At 44.2% G+C, this 20,061-nt stretch overlaps 1 protein-coding gene across 1 annotated transcript; it reads right to left on the reverse strand.

Moving 5' to 3' along the window:
* Positions 1-2,407: 2,407 nt before the first annotated feature.
* Positions 2,408-20,061, reverse strand: LOC131935570 (kynurenine 3-monooxygenase). Its single transcript, XM_059292046.1, has 13 exons — positions 19,939-20,061; positions 17,718-17,787; positions 16,778-16,965; positions 15,881-15,929; positions 15,439-15,535; positions 14,785-14,956; positions 14,274-14,470; positions 10,847-10,913; positions 10,116-10,205; positions 9,916-9,973; positions 7,638-7,729; positions 5,003-5,104; positions 2,408-4,213 (listed from the first exon to the last, which is right to left on the reverse strand). The coding sequence occupies exons 1-13, from the start codon at positions 20,023-20,025 to the stop codon at positions 4,073-4,075; spliced, it is 1,410 nt and encodes a 469-aa protein (XP_059148029.1). The 5' UTR covers positions 20,026-20,061; the 3' UTR covers positions 2,408-4,072.

A 20,061-nucleotide genomic window follows, 5' to 3' on the forward strand; every position in this document is an offset into this window, starting at 1 on the left:
TTTACTTTCTCATATATACGAAGTATAGAGAGTCTTGTAATCGTGCAAAAAAAAATTCGAGATTTTTACAAATCTCGACGTTTTACAGCTCACTGATACGGAGAAACAAAATTTTGCAATCTTGTCCGTATGTCTCTCTCTCTCTCTCTCTCTCTCTCTCTCTCTGTGTGTGTGTGTGTGTGTGTGTGTCTGTGTGTGTGTGTCTGTCTGTCTGTAAACACGATAACTTGAGTACCGTTACAGCTAGGTTGATGAAATATTATATAAGTATTTTATCAAAATATTAGATCCGTATCAACTTTTGAGCGATTTCCGATAACCGGAAATGGTACTTTTTTTTACTTTGAATTTTTCAAAAGCCTATAACATGAGTACTATTTCAGATAGATAAATGAAATTTCACATGTAAGTAAAAGATCTAACTCTCTACCTTCGATCAAAGTTTGAGTAATTTCCGTTGACCGGAAGTACTAATTTACGCTATTTCCGATTTCTCAAAAAGTAATGTAAATTTATAAAGTACTAATAATATTTCGCACTATTATGCACATTTTATTTGGCGTTCACTGGTGTGCAATTCTTTTTTCTACGAGATTTTATTCTATTTTAAAATTTTAAGTATTTAAAATGGATTAAAATTCATGTCTATATCCCGAGTTCCCATCCCCTGTTTTTTTTATATAAGAATATTCGAGAAAGTTTAGGGGAGATCACTCCAAGTTTATTTATATAATAAATTATATAAATTGTTAAGCTTTTTTTTTTTTAGTTTAGACTAAGGTTAGGATATTAACCAGTCTGGGTTTAACCAGACTTGCACTCACCGAATAGTTTCTTTAGATAAGCCTAGGAAGGTAGATATTAGTTATCCCTACTGTCAGGGCTTATCTATATACCAAACGTATCATTTTAACTAGCGTCACGTGAAAAAAACAAAATTAAAGAAAAAGTATCATTCTTCACAAAAACTTTAAAAGTGTACAAAATAATTTACTTTTGTTATTTTATTGCAAATTACTTCCCTTGATAGATATCAAAAAATGTTTTTACTTCAGTTTAAAAAAAAAAAACACTACATCGCGGGGAAATACTTTTTATTAGTTTTGGTGTTTGAAAAAAATAATTATATGATTAGCGTGGATTGGTAAAGTGCAATGTGGTAGGTAAAAACACTGATATTTTAAAAACTGCTTTTTACAAGCTTTTATTACAAGCTTTTATTTAACTCACCGTCTCTGTCGACAGTCTGCCTGTTGTCAGTCTAGATCGAAACGACCGAGCAAAATTACGGGTACTTCTAACTGACAGATACGGTTCGCAGTTGGTACGTGCGTCAAGACATGAAGACAATGCAACATCTATATATATATATATATATATATATATATATATATATATATATATATATATATATATATATATATATATATATATATATATATATATATCTTCTTGGATACCCTAGAAAACACTAAGCTGTAAGCGCGCCTTGCAGTCCCCTCTCTTCCTCTCTAGGCACCCCCACATGGTCTGGTGAGCTGTGGTTCACGCTAAATGTCTACAATCGTAGAGCCGGGTTTAGTGACAGCTATTAGGGGCAGATAATTTAGTTTGAAACTATTTTGAACTTAAGGGAGGTAACTAAGAGGAGGCTGCTTTAACGGGGGGGGGGGGGTAGGGGTTGGGGGGAAAGGAGGGGGGGGGGGGTTATCGTCCTTAACGAACTACTGATAGTGTTTTAAAGCAAATATTTTCAGTGACGGCAGTGGTACTGTCGAATTCACAAATTATGAATTACTGAAAAGTAGAAAATAAAACAACTAAATAGCGGCGTATGATACGCTGCGGGTCGGCTCGTGACATTATATTTGACTGAATTGGTTGCATGAGTATTTTTTTGTTTGTATTTGCGTTTGGGTTTGTGTTTTGTTTGTGTTTGTGTTTGCGTTTGCTTTTGTGTTTGCGTATGTGTTTTAGTTTTCGTTTGTGTTTGTGTTTTGGTTGGTTGTGGTTATTGTTAAGTTTAAAGTTAGCGTAGGGTTTAGGGTTACGTCTTTATTTCTCAAACGTCCATGCCGGGTATTTGCTGCTTATTAAACACGGTCCTTTACAGAGGTCAGTGCATGACCTTGCCGGGACGGCTAGTATATATATATATATATATATATATATATATATATATATATATATATATATATATATATATATATATATATATATATATATATATTATATATATATATATATATATATATATATATATATATATATATATATATATATATATATATATATATATATATATATATATATATATATATATATATATATATATATATGTTGACTACAACACCGAAAATCCGCTGACAATTTGAGCAATGCAACAAGATCAAGTAGGTTTGTATCAAACTGTTTTTGTCTTCTTTATTACATCGACATGTAAATATTTCATCAGTCATTTTTACAAGCAAATAAATCAATGTACATCAATCAATTCAAAGTTAGCCAGCGTGCACAAATTATAATCACAATTTAATACTGCTTTTAGTGTTGGGAGATTCAGCGGATTTAATACTGCTTTTAGTGTTGTGAGATTCAGCGGATTTAATACTGCTTTTAGTGTTGGGAGATTCAGATTATAATCACAATTAAATACTGCTTTTAGTGTTGGGAGATTCAGCGGAAAAACTTATTCAACCGGCATTCAAGTGGACTTGATTCATGCAGTCAGTTCAAGCCATCCGGCATTCTGTTTGACTTGATTCATGTAATTAATTAAAAATTAATTAAAAAGGTATCTGTATCCTTAGAAGACCAGAAGTCAATCAAATTAACCCCAATAAGAAAACAATAAAATCTATGAGCATTGCAATACTAGAAAACTATTATAAAAATTCACTACATTGTGGAGAAAAATCACCCAGCTTGTTCATAAAAAACAATGACGTGAATTTTCAAGATAAAAGAAGAAATAAGTTAAACAATTAATTAAAATTGGCACACCTCTATATTAAATAAGTAGAACAAAAACATATGAATTGATTCAATTTAAATTCACCCACTTTAGATTTAGAGACAAGAAAAATTTGATGTTAAAATATTTGATGAATAGATTTGTCAATTGCTAAAATTTGATGTTAAAATATTTGATGAATAGATTTGTCAATTGCTAAAATTTGATGTTAAAATATTTGATGAATAGATTTGTCAATTGCTAAAATTTGATGTTAAAATATTTGATGAATAGATTTGTCAATTGCTAAAATTTGATGTTAAAATATTCGATGAACAGATTTGTAAATTGATAAACCAACGCAGTGTGTCGTCCATTAATAACGTCACCTTCCGAGGGAGAGGAGAGGTTTTTGTGACGTGGTGTGACGATCGGGGGCTGCAGTGTGTTACAATGTGTGACGTCACTTTAAAAAAGTAAGTTTTCGAAACTGAATTTTAGCTATGGATTAGCTTTTTAAAATGTTACTATACAATGGATTAACATACTTTACTTAATCCACACACGTCTTAGTTATTAACGGCTGCTTGAAAAAAAATACAATATGACGGGGTTGATGGGCTGAGGTTTGTCTACCAACTTAAGCTAGATCTGACCTTTTGTAGTGAAGGGGTTGATGGGCTGAGGTTTGGCTACCAACTTAAGCTGGATCTGATCTTTTGTAGTGAAGGGGAGGGGCTAAACATCGTCACAAAAAGATGGACTTCTTTTATCGTCGACCTCATAGAGGTTTGTGTTCGAAAAAATTAATTATTTAGTTTTTTTTAAATAAAATAAAATATTATTATTATCTACGGAGATATGTGTATAAACATTGTGTACATCCGAAAAAGAATTAAAATCTGTAGCAAAATAAGGTTAAAATGTAAACACATAAACATTATAAACATGGAAAGGTTAACAAGTAAATAGAAGTCTTCAAAACTATACAGTGTAATACTTTGTAAACCATCACAGACCTTCAGTAAATATAAATTCGTATGTTTAAAGCACAAACAACAGTCACGCGAAATTTTTAAACAACGCAGTCCACGGACTGTCCTTGACTGGTGGACAAGTTCAAGGCCAAAGCCAAGCTTTGCATGCCAAAGCGATGAGGACGGCGCAAAAGCTGAAGAACCCTAAGGTCATGTTGATGATGAACTTTTGGCGGGCAGTCTCCTGACGACACTTGCTGTACGACGTGTTGGTAAAGGCGACCTGCAGATATCATAGCATTAGTTAGGTTAATCACATGCAGAAGTCATAGCATTAATTAGGTTAATCACCTGGAGATATCTGATCATTAATTAGGTTAATCCCCTGCAGAAGTAAGGTAAGTAATTATGTTAATTATCTGTCGTGCGTTTTGTAAAAAAGCAATTTTCAGGTTATCACAATCAGTGTTTCTTCCAGACTTTTTTCTCCGGGGGGGGGGGGGGCACTTGAAATTTTCGGGGGGGGGGGGGGGGGGGCGGTAGACTTTCTTCGTGGGTGGGGGGGCGGACACTGTTAAAAGTATATATTTTCTATGTAAATTTTATAAATTTCATTTCGTTCGGTGGGGGCGGGGGCGGTAAAAAAATTTCGGGAGATGTCTGGAAGAAAATCTGATCACAATAGACCCTAGTTTCACAATAGACGGAGGACTCCACCAAGATAAAAATAAACATGGATTTGTCTACATTATAAAGGTTAGCAACTACAGGTCAGTATTTGAAGGTCAGCACAGTCTGGTCACCACCTGAAGGTCACTTGAGGTCAAGACCTTCAGGTCAGCACCTTCAGGTCAAGACCTTCTGTCGTGTACCTTGAGGTCAGCACCTTGAGGTCAAGACCTTCAAGTCAAGGCCTTCTGTCGTGTACCTTCAGGTCAGCACCTTGAGGTCAAGACCTTCAAGTCAAGGCCTTCTGTCGTGTACCTTCAGGTCAGCACCTTGAGGTCAAGACCTTCTGTCGTGTACCTTCAGGTCAGCACCTTCAGGTCAAGACCTTCTGTCGTGTACCCACCATTGTGTACTCCGGTACCCAATTGTTGGGGAACACCCTGTAGAGCATGTTGTCCAGAAACTTCCTCAGGTAGAAGACGGGTCCGGCGATATCAGATCTCAGCTGAAATACAAAGTAGGTCAATCACTGGCCTGGTCTCAGTGCCCCCCCCCCCCCTGGTGTTGTGACACCCAACCTAGGGACGCCTGTACGTGCTCACCTCCTTGTAGTGCCCCCCCTGGTGTTGTGACACCCCACCTAGGGACGCCTGTATGTGCTCCCCCCTGGTGTTGTGACACCCAACCTAGGGACGCCTGTACGTGCTCCCCCCCCCCCCTGGTGTTGTGACACCCCACCTAGGGACGCCTGTACGTGCTCACCTCCTTGTAGTGCCCCCCCCCTGGTGTTGTGACACCCCACCTAGGGACGCCTGTACGTGCTCCCCCCCCCCCCTGGTGTTGTGACACCCCACCTAGGGACGCCTGTACGTGCTCACCTCCTTGTAGTGCCCCCCCTGGTGTTGTGACACCCAACCTAGGGACGCCTGTACGTGCTCCCCCCCCCCTGGTGTTGTGACACCCCACCTAGGGACGCCTGTACGTGCTCCCCCCCCCTGGTGTTGTGACACCCCACCTAGGGACGCCTGTACGTGCTCACCTCCTTGTAGTGCCCCCCCTGGTGTTGTGACACCCCACCTAGGGACGCCTGTACGTGCTCCCCCCCCTGGTGTTGTGACACCCCACCTAGGGACGCCTGTACGTGCTCCCCCCCTGGTGTTGTGACACCCCACCTAGGGACGCCTGTACGTGCTCCCCCCCCCTGGTGTTGTGACACCCCACCTAGGGACGCCTGTACGTGCTCCCCCCCCCTGGTGTTGTGACACCCCACCTAGGGACGCCTGTACGTGCTCCCCCCCCTGGTGTTGTGACACCCCACCTAGGGACGCCTGTACGTGCTCCCCCCCTGGTGTTGTGACACCCCACCTAGGGACGCCTGTACGTGCTCCCCCCCCCCTGGTGTTGTGACACCCCACCTAGGGACGCCTGTACGTGCTCACCTCCTTGTAGTGCCCCCCCTGGTGTTGTGACACCCCACCTAGGGACGCCTGTACGTGCTCACCTCCTTGTAGTGCCCCCCCCGGTGTTGTGACACCCCACCTAGGGACGCCTGTACGTGCTCCCCCCCTGGTGTTGTGACACCCCACCTAGGGACGCCTGTACGTGCTCCCCCCCCCTGGTGTTGTGACACCCCACCTAGGGACGCCTGTACGTGCTCCCCCCCCCCTGGTGTTGTGACACCCCACCTAGGGACGACTGTACGTGCTCCCCCCCCCTGGTGTTGTGACACCCCACCTAGGGACGACTGTACGTGCTCCCCCCCCCTGGTGTTGTGACACCCCACCTAGGGACGCCTGTACGTGCTCCCCCCCTGGTGTTGTGACACCCCACCTAGGGACGCCTGTACGTGCTCCCCCCCCTGGTGTTGTGACACCCCACCTAGGGACGCCTGTACGTGCTCCCCCCCCTGGTGTTGTGACACCCCACCTAGGGACGCCTGTACGTGCTCCCCCCCCTGGTGTTGTGACACCCCACCTAGGGACGCCTGTACGTGCTCCCCCCCCCTGGTGTTGTGACACCCCACCTAGGGACGCCTGTACGTGCTCCCCCCCCTGGTGTTGTGACACCCCACCTAGGGACGACTGTACGTGCTCCCCCCCCCCTGGTGTTGTGACACCCCACCTAGGGACGCCTGTACGTGCTCCCCCCCTGGTGTTGTGACACCCCACCTAGGGACGCCTGTACGTGCTCCCCCCCCTGGTGTTGTGACACCCCACCTAGGGACGACTGTACGTGCTCCCCCCTCCTGGTGTTGTGACACCCCACCTAGGGACGCCTGTACGTGCTCCCCCCCCCCCCCTGGTGTTGTGACACCCCACCTAGGGACGCCTGTACGTGCTCCCCCCCCTGGTGTTGTGACACCCCACCTAGGGACGCCTGTACGTGCTCCCCCCCCTGGTGTTGTGACACCCCACCTAGGGACGCCTGTACGTGCTCACCTCCTTGTAGTGCCCCCCCTGGTGTTGTGACACCCCACCTAGGGACGCCTGTACGTGCTCCCCCCCTGGTGTTGTGACACCCCACCTAGGGACGCCTGTACGTGCTCCCCTCCTTGTAGTGCCCCCCCTGGTGTTGCGACACCCCACCTAGTGACGCCTGTACGTGCTCCCCCCCTGGTGTTGTGACACCCCACCTAGGGACGCCTGTACGTGCTCCCCCCCTGGTGTTGTGACACCCCACCTAGGGACGCCTGTACGTGCTCCCCCCTGGTGTTGTGACACCCCACCTGGGGACGACTGTACGTGCTCCCCCCCCCCTGGTGTTGTGACACCCCACCTAGGGACGCCTGTATGTGCTCCCCCCTGGTGTTGTGACACCCCACCTAGGGACGCCTGTACGTGCTCCCCCCCCCCCCTGGTGTTGTGACACCCCACCTAGGGACGCCTGTACGTGCTCCCCCCCTGGTGTTGTGACACCCCACCTAGGGACGCCTGTACGTGCTCCCCCCTGGTGTTGTGACACCCCACCTAGGGACGACTGTACGTGCTCCCCCCCCTGGTGTTGTGACACCCCACCTAGGGACGCCTGTACGTGCTCACCTCCTTGTAGTGGGCATGTGCCATCTCGCTGATGGCGTGGCCGTCGTCACACCTCGCGGCGGAGAAGTCCTTCAGGACACGACCGATCTTCTCTGAAAAACATCAGAGTTTTAGTCAGGCTCAATCTTATCTCTGGATCACGTGATCCCCGTCGGGTAGGTCTGGGTGTTACACACAAGCTAAAGCCATTTTTACTTACACATACCTACAGATGGACATAAAACATACATACACGTACATGTACATTTCTGTACACACACCCGTCTCAGTTCTCTCGGATGGATCTCACTTGGCCCCACCCAACCCCTCGGATGGATCTCACTTGGCCCCACCCAACCCCTCGGATGGATCTCACTTGGCCCCACCCAACCCCTCGGATGGATCTCACTTGGCCCCACCCAACCCCTCGGATGGATCTCACTTGGCCCCACACAACCCCTCGGATGGATCTCACTTGGCCCCACCCAACCCCTCGGATGGATCTCACTTGGCCCCACCCAACACAACCTCCGATGGGTCTCACTTGGCCCCACCCAACACAACCTCGGATGGATCTCACTTGGCCCCACCAAACCCCTCGGATGGATCTCACTTGGCCCCACCCAACCCCTCGGATGGATCTCACTTGGCCCCACCCAACCCCTCGGATGGATCTCACTTGGCCCCACCCAACCCCTCGGATGGATCTCACTTGGCCCCACCCAACACAACCTCGGATGGATCTCACTTGGCCCCACCCAACCCCTCGGATGGATCTCACTTGGCCCCACCCAACCCCTCGGATGGATCTCACTTGGCCCCACCCAACCCCTCGGATGGATCTCACTTGGCCCCACCCAACCCCTCGGATGGATCTCACTTGGCCCCACCCAACCCCTCGGATGGATCTCACTTGGCCCCACACAACACAACCTCGGATGGATCTCACTTGGCCCCACCCAACCCCTCGGATGGATCTCACTTGGCCCCACCCAACCCCTCGGATGGATCTCACTTGGCCCCACACAACCCCTCGGATGGATCTCACTTGGCCCCACCCAACCCCTCGGATGGATCTCACTTGGCCCCACCCAACACAACCTCGGATGGATCTCACTTGGCCCCACCAAACCCCTCGGATGGATCTCACTTGGCCCCACCCAACCCCTCGGATGGATCTCACTTGGCCCCACCCAACACAACCTCGGATGGATCTCACTTGGCCCCACCAAACCCCTCGGATGGATCTCACTTGGCCCCACCCAACACAACCTCGGATGGATCTCACTTGGCCCCACCCAACCCCTCGGATGGATCTCACTTGGCCCCACCAAACCCCTCGGATGGATCTCACTTGGCCCCACCCAACCCCTCGGATGGATCTCACTTGGCCCCACCCAACACAACCTCGGATGGATCTCACTTGGCCCCACCAAACCCCTCGGATGGATCTCACTTGGCCCCACCCAACACAACCTCGGATGGATCTCACTTGGCCCCACCAAACCCCTCGGATGGATCTCACTTGGCCCCACCAAACCCCACAGATGGGTCTCACTTGGCCCCACCCAACCCCTCGGATGGACCCCACTTGGCCCCACCCAACCCCTCGGATGGACCCCACTTGGCCCCACCCAACACAACCTCGGATGGATCTCACTTGGCCCCACCCAACCCCTGGGATGGATCTCACTTGGCCCCACACAACCCCTCGGATGGATCTCACTTGGCCCCACCCAACACAACCTCGGATGGATCTCACTTGGCCCCACCCAACCCCTCGGATGGATCTCACTTGGCCCCACCCAACCCCTCGGATGGATCTCACTTGGCCCCACCCAACCCCTCGGATGGACCCCACTTGGCCCCACCCAACACAACCTCGGATGGATCTCACTTGGCCCCACCCAACCCCTCGGATGGACCCCACTTGGCCCCACCCAACCCCTCGGATGGATCTCACTTGGCCCCACCCAACCCCTCGGATGGATCTCACTTGGCCCCACCCAACCCCTCGGATGGATCTCACTTGGCCCCACCCAACACAACCTCGGATGGATCTCACTTGGCCCCACCCAACCCCTCGGATGGACCCCACTTGGCCCCACCCAACACAACCTCGGATGGATCTCACTTGGCCCCACCCAACCCCTCGGATGGATCTCACTTGGCCCCACCCAACCCCTCGGATGGATCTCACTTGGCCCCACCCAACCCCTCCGATCCCCACCCTGTGTCACACGAGGACCGTGGTGAACCACACCCAGTAATTAATGTTTTGCAGAGGTCGGTCACTGACCTTTGTTGAAGCCATGTCTGGTGAAGATTTCATCCAGGATCAGACAATCTTCAAAACCCTGCCAAATGGAACCAGTATTAGTTGGTCGCGTGACAGTAACGTCATTTGTCAGTGTCTGCCACTTCTATGATTGATGACTGATGACTGTATGACTGAAACAATGACTGATGACTGATGCTGACTTTTTGACTGAGACTCACAGAGTTCATGCCCTGCCCGTAGAAGGGCACCATAGCGTGGGCAGCGTCCCCCATGATGAGGACCTTCTCTCCGGCGTGGTAGGGCTTGACCTGAGGCAGACAGGGCAGGAGGGGGTCAGATCATTCACGTCAAACATCGACATCATAATATCAGATTCACTCACGTCAAACATCGACTTCATGATATCAGATTCACTCACGTCAAACATCGACTTCATAATAATATCCTAGCGCCTCAAATCACACGACCCACCCCTGACCTACCTGGCTGGACCGACCCCCCCCCCCCTGATATACCTGGCTGGACTGACTCACCCTTGACCGACCCACCCCTGACCGACTCAACCCTGACCGACCCACCCCTGACCGACCCACCCCTGACCGACCCACCCATGACCGACCCACCCCTGACCGACTCAACCCTGACCGACCCACCCCTGACCGACCCACCCCTAACCGACCCACCCCTGACCGACCCACCCCTGACCGACCCACCCCTGACCGACCCACCCCTGACCGACCCACCCCTGACCGACCCACCCCTGACCGACCCACCCCTGACCGACCCACCCCTGACCGACCCACCCCTGACCGACCCACCCCTGACCGACCCACCCCTGACCGACCCACCCCTGACCGACCCACCCCTGACCGACCCACCCCTGACCGACCCACCCCTGACAGATCCACCCCTGACCGACCCACCCCTGACCGACCCACCCCTGACCTACCTGGTTGGACACCAGCCTCCCAGGACGTCTGTCCTCTCGTTCAAAAAAGTGATGTATCAGATTCTTCCTGCAGTAAACATCAAGTTTAAGGTGAAGGTGTGTGTGTGTATGTGTGTGTGTGGATGTTCAATAAAGTGATGTATCAGATTCTTCCTGCAGTAAACATCAAGTTTAAAGTGAAGGTGTGTGTGTGTATGTGTGTGTGTGGATGTTCAATAAAGTGATGTATCAGATTCTTCCTGCAGTAAACATCAAGTTTAAGGTGAAGGTGTGTGTCTGTGTATATATGTGTGTGTGTGGATGTTCAAAAAAGTGATGTATCAGATTCTTCCTGCAGTAAACATCAAGTTTAAGGTGAAGGTGTGTGTGTGTATATGTGTGTGTGGATGTTCAATAAAGTGATGTATCAGATTCTTCCTGCAGTAAACATCAAGTTTAAGGTGAAGGTGTGTGTCTGTGTATATATGTGTGTGTGTGGATGTTCAATAAAGTGATGTATCAGATTCTTCCTGCAGTAAACATCAAGTTTAAGGTGAAGGTGTGTGTCTGTGTATATATGTGTGTGTGTGGATGTTCAAAAAAGTGATGTATCAGATTCTTCCTGCAATAAACATCAAGTTTAAGGTGAAGGTGTGTGTGTATATGTGTGTGTGTGGATGTTCAATAAAGTGATGTATCAGATTCTTCCTGCAGTAAACATCAAGTTTAAAGTGAAGGTGTGTGTGTGTATGTGTGTGTGTGGATGTTCAATAAAGTGATGTATCAGATTCTTCCTGCAGTAAACATCAAGTTTAAGGTGAAGGTGTGTGTCTGTGTATATATGTGTGTGTGTGGATGTTCAAAAAAGTGATGTATCAGATTCTTCCTGCAGTAAACATCAAGTTTAAGGTGAAGGTGTGTGTGTGTATATGTGTGTGTGGATGTTCAATAAAGTGATGTATCAGATTCTTCCTGCAGTAAACATCAAGTTTAAGGTGAAGGTGTGTGTCTGTGTATATATGTGTGTGTGTGGATGTTCAAAAAAGTGATGTATCAGATTCTTCCTGCAGTAAACATCAAGTTTAAGGTGAAGGTGTGTGTCTGTGTATATATGTGTGTGTGTGGATGTTCAAAAAAGTGATGTATCAGATTCTTCCTGCAGTAAACATCAAGTTTAAGGTGAAGGTGTGTGTCTGTGTATATATGTGTGTGTGTGGATGTTCAATAAAGTGATGTATCAGATTCTTCCTGCAGTAAACATCAAGTTTAAGGTGAAGGTGTGTGTCTGTGTATATATGTGTGTGTGTGGATGTTCAAAAAAGTGATGTATCAGATTCTTCCTGCAGTAAACATCAAGTTTAAGGTGAAGGTGTGTGTCTGTGTATATATGTGTGTGTGTGGATGTTCAATAAAGTGATGTATCAGATTCTTCCTGCAGTAAACATCAAGTTTAAGGTGAAGGTGTGTGTCTGTGTATATATGTGTGTGTGTGGATGTTCAAAAAAGTGATGTATCAGATTCTTCCTGCAGTAAACATCAAGTTTAAGGTGAAGGTGTGTGTGTGTGTGTGTGTATATGTGTGTGTGTGGATGTTCAATAAATTGACGTATCAGATTCTTCCTGCAATAAACATCAAGTTTAAGGTGAAGGTGTGTGTGTGTGTGTGTATATGTGTGTGTGTGGATGTTCAATAAAGTGACGTATCAGATTCTTCCTGCAATAAACATCAAGTTTAAGGTGAAGGTGTGTGTGTATATGTGTGTGTGTGGATGTTCAATAAAGTGATGTATCAGATTCTTCCTGCAGTAAACATCAAGTTTAAGGTGAAGGTGTGTGTGTGTATATGTGTGTGTGGATGTTCAATAAAGTGACTATCAGATTCTTCCTGCAGTAAACATCAAGTTTAAGGTGATGGTGTGTGTGTGTGTGTATATGTGTGTGGATGTTCAATAAAGTGATGTATCAGATTCTTCCTGCAGTAAACATCATGTTTAAGGTGAAGGTGTGTGTGTATATGTGTGTGTGTGGATGTTCAATCAAGTGATGTATCAGATTCTTCCTGCAGTAAACATCAAGTTTAAGTTGAAGGTGTGTGTATGTGTGGATTTGAGTGTGAGTGTGTATAGCATAAATTGTTTCACTTATAAAAATATTCCACTATAACAAATGAAAACTCTCATAAATAGCCAAGATTTACTTTTTAAATTGACCAAAATCTACATTTCTAATTGACCAAGGTCTATATTTAAAATTGGCTAACGTCTACATAAATAAAGCGGGAGTGATCTCCCCTTAACTTTCCCGAATGTTCATATATAAAACTATGTGGGATGGCAACTCGGGGTATAGAGACAAGATTTTCAATCTATTTTTAATTACTTAAAATTAAAAAAAAAAATAGAATAGAAAAAAATGCGCACCATGTGAACAACAAACAATGTTTGTATAATAGTATGGATAATTAGTACTTTATAAATTGTCACGCAATTTTTGAGAAATCGGAAATAGCGTAAACTACTAATTCCGGTTAACGGATATTACTCAAAATTTGAAAAAAAAGGCAAGGAATTAGATCTTTTACTCATATGAGAAATTTCTTCTCTCTATCTCTAACAGTAGTCAAGTTATAGACTTTTGAAAAACTAAAAGTAGGACAAAGGCCACTTCCGGTTACCGGAAATCGCTGAAAAGTTGACACAGAACAACAAATTTGATATGATACTTATATATGAAATTTTATCAACCTAGCCTTATTGGTACTCAAGTTATCGTGTTCACAGACACACATCCACACAGACAGACACACACACACATATACATACGGACGTAATTGCAAAACTATGTTTTTCCGACTCACGGAGGCGTAAACCGTCGAAATTTGTGAAAATCTCGATTTCGATTTTTGGCACGATTACAACACTTCCTCTGTAGGACAAGTTCGTGCAGTAGAAAGTCAAAATTGGCCGAGATCTACATTTAAAATTGGCAAAGATCAACATATCTCACAGACGACAGTAAGTTATAAAGCCTGTTACATCCCCTTAGTTTCAAATAGTTTAAAAACTTTATTATCTGCCCCTAATAGCCTTACTAGATCGACCGGCTCTACGATTGTAAACATTCTCGTGAGCTACAGCTCACCAGACTGGTCGGGTGATTGCGTCTAGCTAGTTATCTCCCCTTCCGTTATTTAATTTAATAATCTATCGAGTTATTTAATTTTGTTATCTCCCCTCAGTTTTGAAACCGTTTAATTAATTTTTAATGACTAATTTAGCATCTAATTAAATTATAAAATAGATAGACTTGTATTGTCATCGAAGTGGAACTTATCTGATTGCATCAGAAGTGGGACATAATTAAGTTACAAAATTAGCCACAATCCCACAAACATACAAACATACATACAAACAAACAGACATTACGAACTAAACCTAGCTGAACTTACTCTCCCACCATTCGCACCAGGTCTGGGAACTCTTTATTAAAAAAGTCCAGCATGACGGTCTTGTCGGACATGACCTCATCAAACTTCTTGAAGGGCATGAACAAAGTTCCAGAGAAAGTTCCGTCCAGGTTGGGGAATGTGATGAGCATGAACTCTCCTCTCGGCCAGATGTGTAGCATGTCAGGCTCCATCTGGTACTGTGGGGACACGGGCTTTCAGGATTCTGCTGGGGTGTCTTTGTGGCTGGGGTGTCTTTGTGGCTGGGGTGTCTTTGTGGCTGGGGTGTCTTTGTGGCTGGGGTGTCTTTGTGGCTGGGGTGTCTTTGTGTCTGGGGTGTCTTTGTGGCTGGGGTGTCTTTGTGGCTGGGGTGTCTTTGTGGCTGGGGTGTCTTTGTGGCTGGGGTGTCTTTGTGGCTGGGGTGTCTTTGTGGCTGGGATGTGTTTGTTACTGTCGCGTGCTAGTGACTTAATTACATCTTTGAGCTGTTGGCAGGAGCAAGCGACGGACCTACCTGCTGCCCTGGACCTGCGGGCACCTTGAGCTCCATGTAGCCGTCGTCGTGATACTCCTGCTTGAAGAAGTCGAGCTTCCTGGCCTTGAACATCTGTTCCCTGACGGCTGAGTGGGCGCCGTCTGCCCCGATGATCAGGTCTGCTCCACACTCCAGTTCTTGCACCTGGCCACTGCAACAAACAGCAGCAACATTGTGAACAAACACCAGCAACATTGTGAACAAACACCAGCAACATGGTGAACACCAGCAACATTGTGAACAAACACCAGCAACATTGTGAACAAACACCAGCAACATGGTGAACACCAGCAACATTGTGAACAAACAGCAGCAACATTGTGAACAAACACCAGCAACATTGTGAACAAACACCAGCAACATTGTGAACAAACACCAGCAACATGGTGAACACCAGCAACATTGTGAACAAACACCAGCAACATTGTGAACAAACACCAGCAACATTGTGAACACCAGCAACATTGTGAATAATTGTGAACAAACACCAGCAACATTGTGAACAAACACCAGCAACATGGTGAACACCAGCAACATTGTGAACAAACACCAGCAACATTGTGATGGACAGAAAACAAGTTTAGACATCAGGTGCACATGTAATCTTTGACCAGCACCTAACTGACCACCTACCCGCTGGTAACCTTGAAAGTACACCTGCCCTTGTTGACGTCACAAGAGGTCAGCTCGTGCTGGAAGAAAATCTCCACACCTTCATGTCTGAGGGCAGCTGGGGAGACAAGGGGAATTCAGACAACTGGGGGGGGGGTGTGGTGGGGGAGGGGATGGAGGGGTGTAAGGGCAGCTGGGGAGACAAGGGGAATTCAGACAACTGGGGGGGGTGTGGTGGGGGAGGGGTGTAAGGGCAGCTGGGGGTAGGGTGGAGTGTGGTTAATGAAGGGGTGTCAGACAGACAGACAGACAGATAGCTTGTCACCCTGTAGCGATGAGTAGACACCCACAAGACGAGTCGGGTCTACTTGATGTGCTGATGTCTACACCTCGGGCAAGTTTGATGTCGCTCAGAGAGCACGTCAAGTGTGAGTGGGTCACCGTGACGTCACCTGACACTTACCGTTAATGAGCAGACTGTTTAGCTGTGTTCTCCTCAGTGACACGATACCCTGCAACACACAACACATCATTGTGTACCTTCTGTTCATTTTTACACATACGATTTTTGTTCGATAGTTAACTATGATATTTCGTGTAGACCAATGCATTTGGATGCCCGAAAAATCGTATTTTCGAGAAAAATCTATAGAGGTGTCAAAGCCAGAGGTGTAACGACGCATTTCGGTGCCCGGTGCAAACTATCGACTTTGCGCCCCCCTCCCCCCATTTGGAAAGGTGAGGTGCTTTTAAGCAGCCATTAATCCTAAATCCAGCCGTGTATAATTCAGTAATACAGCTCAGAATGAGCTTTTGTGTTTGTTCCTACTCCGTTTGATGCCCCCTTATGATCGACGCCCGGGACGGCCACCCAACTATTCCCCCCCCCACCCCCCCTGGCTACGCCTCTGGCAACAGCTGTACTTCATAGCACTTTTTTTTGTGATAAACGGAGGCGCATTTTCCAAAAGCTTTTTAGGGTACACCTATGCAATTTAGGGGAATTCAACTCGGGGTAATAGAAAAACATTTTCTCTTCAGGAAAACATTGAATTTGCGAATTGCTTTAAAAATATTCGCTCCTTTTGTAATGTTAATTTTCAAGAGCATTTAAATACTTATGTGATCTAAAAAAAAACCTGCACATGACCTTCAAACCTCCCTCCCTTGACCTTTGAACCTACCCCTCATGATCTTCAAACCTACCTCCCATGACATTTGAACCTACCTCCCATTACCTTTGAACCTACCTCCCATGATCTTTGAACCTACCTCCCATGACCTTTGAACCTACCTGCCATGACCTTTGAACCTACCTCCCATGACCTTTGAACCTACCTCCCATGACCTTTGAACCTACCTCCCCCTTCTCGTTGTATGGACTGTGCTTCTTGTTGCCCTTGCCGTCGTGCACAATGCGACCCCTGGCCAGCACGCCATCTTTCAACACCTCCCCCTCCAGGCCGATCTCTCGTAGGGCCAGCTGACCCCTGGGTGACATGGTCAGGTTGATGCTGCGGGCCCTCTCCTCGCTCCAGGTCCTGGGATCTGGGACAAGATGGCTTCACTGGTTGTCATGGCAACACGGTTTGCGCGCGCATAGTCTAAATAGCATATTACGTGTAGCTTTCTGTATCAGGACCTTCAGCTTTATATAAGGTCTGGTGTTGTCATCAGTTATAATATCAATAGCTTTGTGTATGTTCTTGTGAATGGTCTGGTGTTGCCATCAGTTATAATATCAACAGCTTTGTATGTGTATGTTCTTGTGAATGGTCTGGTGTTGCCATCAGTTATAATATCAATAGCTTTGTATGTGTATGTTCTTGTGAATGGTCTGGTGTTATCATTAGTTATAATATCAACAGCTTTGTATGTGTATGTTCTTGTGAATGGTCTGGTGTTATCATCAGTTATAATATCAACAGCGTTGTATGTGTATGTTCTTGTGAATGCACGCGTATAAGTATGTGTTTATGCATGTTTCTATCCATATTTGTATGTCCATGTGTAGACATGTGTCTTTGTATGTCCTTGTGTCTGTCCATGTATGTATGAATATGTCTGTGTCCATGTGTATGTCCAGCTGATCATGACCATTGACCTCCTCTAACGTACCTTCAAACTGTTCAATGACTAGACCATTGCACCTCCTCTAACGTACCTTCAAACTGTTCAATGACTAGACCATTGCACCTCCTCTAACGTACCTTCAAACTGTTCAATTGCTAGAACATTGCACCTCCTCTAACGTACCTTCAAACTGTTCAATGGCTAGAACATTACACCTCCTAACGTACCTTCAAACTGTTCAAATATTTTCACCTTGACACCTTTCCTGGCCATGTAGATGGCTTCAACACACCCCACCTGTAAACACACAAGATCGACATTACAACAAGTTTCAACAAGTTTCACTTGACAAAAACATTTCAACAAGTTTCACTTGACTAAATAATTTCAACAAGTTTCACTTGACTAAATAATTTCAACAAGTTTCACTTGACTAAATAATTTGAACAAGTTTCACTTGACTAAATCATTACAACAAGTTTCACTTGATAAAATCATTTCAACAAGTTTCACTTGACCAAATCATTTTAACAAATTTCACTTGACAAAATAATTTTAACAAGTTTCACTTGACCAAATCATTTCAACAAGTTTCCAAATAATTTCAACAAGTTTCACTTGACCAAATCATTTCAACAAGTTTCACTTGACCAAATCATTTCAGCAAGTTTACAAATAATTTCAACAAGTTTCACTTGATCAAATCATTTCAACAAGTTTACAAATAATTTGAACAAGTTTCACTTGACCAAATCATTTTAACAAATTTCAATTGACCAAATCATTTCAACAAGTTTACAAATAATTTGAACAAGTTTCACTTGACCAAATCATTTTAACAAATTTCAATTGACCAAATCATTTCAACAAGTTTACAAATAATTTGAACAAGTTTCACTTGACCAAATCATTTTAACAAATTTCAATTGACCAAATCATTTCAACAAGTTTACAAATAATTTGAACAAGTTTCACTTGACCAAATCATTTTAACAAATTTCAATTGACCAAATCATTTCAACAAGTTTACAAATAATTTGAACAAGTTTCACTTGACCAAATCATTTTAACAAATTTCAATTGACCAAATCATTTCAACAAGTTTACAAATCATTTCAACAAGTTTCACTTGACCAAATCATTTCAACAAGTTTACAAATCATTTCAACAAGTTTACAAATAATTTGAACAAGTTTCACTTGACCAAATAATTTCAACAAGTTTCACTTGACTAAATAATTTTAACAAATTTCACTTGACCAAATCATTTCAACAAGTTTACAAATAATTTCAACAAGTTTCACTTGACAAAAACATTTCAACAAGTTCCACTTGACCAAATCATTTCAACAAGTTTCCAAATAATTTCAACAAGTTTCCAAATAATTTCAACAAGTTTCATTTGACCAAATCATTTCAAAAAGTTTCCAAATAATTTCAACAAGTTTCCAAATAATTTTTTAAAAGTTTCACTTGACCAAATCATTTTAAAAAGATTCCAAATAATTTCAACAAGTTTCACTTGACCAAATCATTTCAACAAGTTTACAAATCATTTCAACAAGTTTACAAATAATTTGAACAAGTTTCACTTGACCAAATAATTTCAACAAGTTTCACTTGACTAAATAATTTCAACAAGTTTCACTTGACAAAAACATTTCAACCAGTTTCCAAATAATTTCAACAAGTTTCACTTGACCAAATAATTTCAACAAATTTCACTTGACCAAATCATTTTAACAAATTTCACTTGACCAAATCATTTCAACAAGTTTACAAATAATTTCAACAAGTTTCACTTGACAAAAACATTTCAACAAGTTCCACTTGACAAAATCATTTCAACAAGTTTCCAAATAATTTCAACAAGTTTCCAAATAATTTCAACAAGTTTCATTTGACCAAATCATTTCAAAAAGTTTCCAAATAATTTCAACAAGTTTCCAAACAATTTTTTAAAAGTTTCACTTGACCAAATCATTTTAAAAAGTTTCCAAATAATTTGAACAAGTTTCACTTGACTAAATAATTTCAACAAGTTTCACTTGACCAAATAATTTGAACAAGTTTCACTTGACAAAATAATTTGAACAAGTTTCACTAGACCAAATCATTTTAAAAAGTTTCCAAATAATTTCAACAAGTTTCACTTGACCAAATAATTTTAACAAGTTTCACTTGACCAAATCATTTTAAAAAGTTTCCAAATAATTTGAACAAGTTTCACTTGACTAAATAATTTGAACAAGTTTCACTTGACCAAATAATTTGAACAAGTTTCACTTGACAAAATAATTTGAACAAGTTTCACTTGACCAAATAATTTGAACAAGTTTCACTTGACCAAATAATTTGAACAAGTTTCACTAGACCAAATCATTTTAAAAAGTTTCACTTGACCAAATAATTTCAACAAGTTTCACCTGAATAAATCATTGAACTTACCAGCCCAGCCCCTACAATGATCACCTTGAACGTCTGCTCCGACATGTCTTCTGCTGTCCTGATTTCTCCAGTCCCTCTTGCTTGCATTAGGACACAAAACTGTAGAGCTTGGGCTTTTAAAGG

Source organism: Physella acuta, unplaced genomic scaffold, assembly GCF_028476545.2.
Source record: "Physella acuta isolate Inbredline_101_S28 unplaced genomic scaffold, ASM2847654v3 ptg000148l, whole genome shotgun sequence".
NCBI lineage: Eukaryota > Metazoa > Mollusca > Gastropoda > Physidae > Physella > Physella acuta.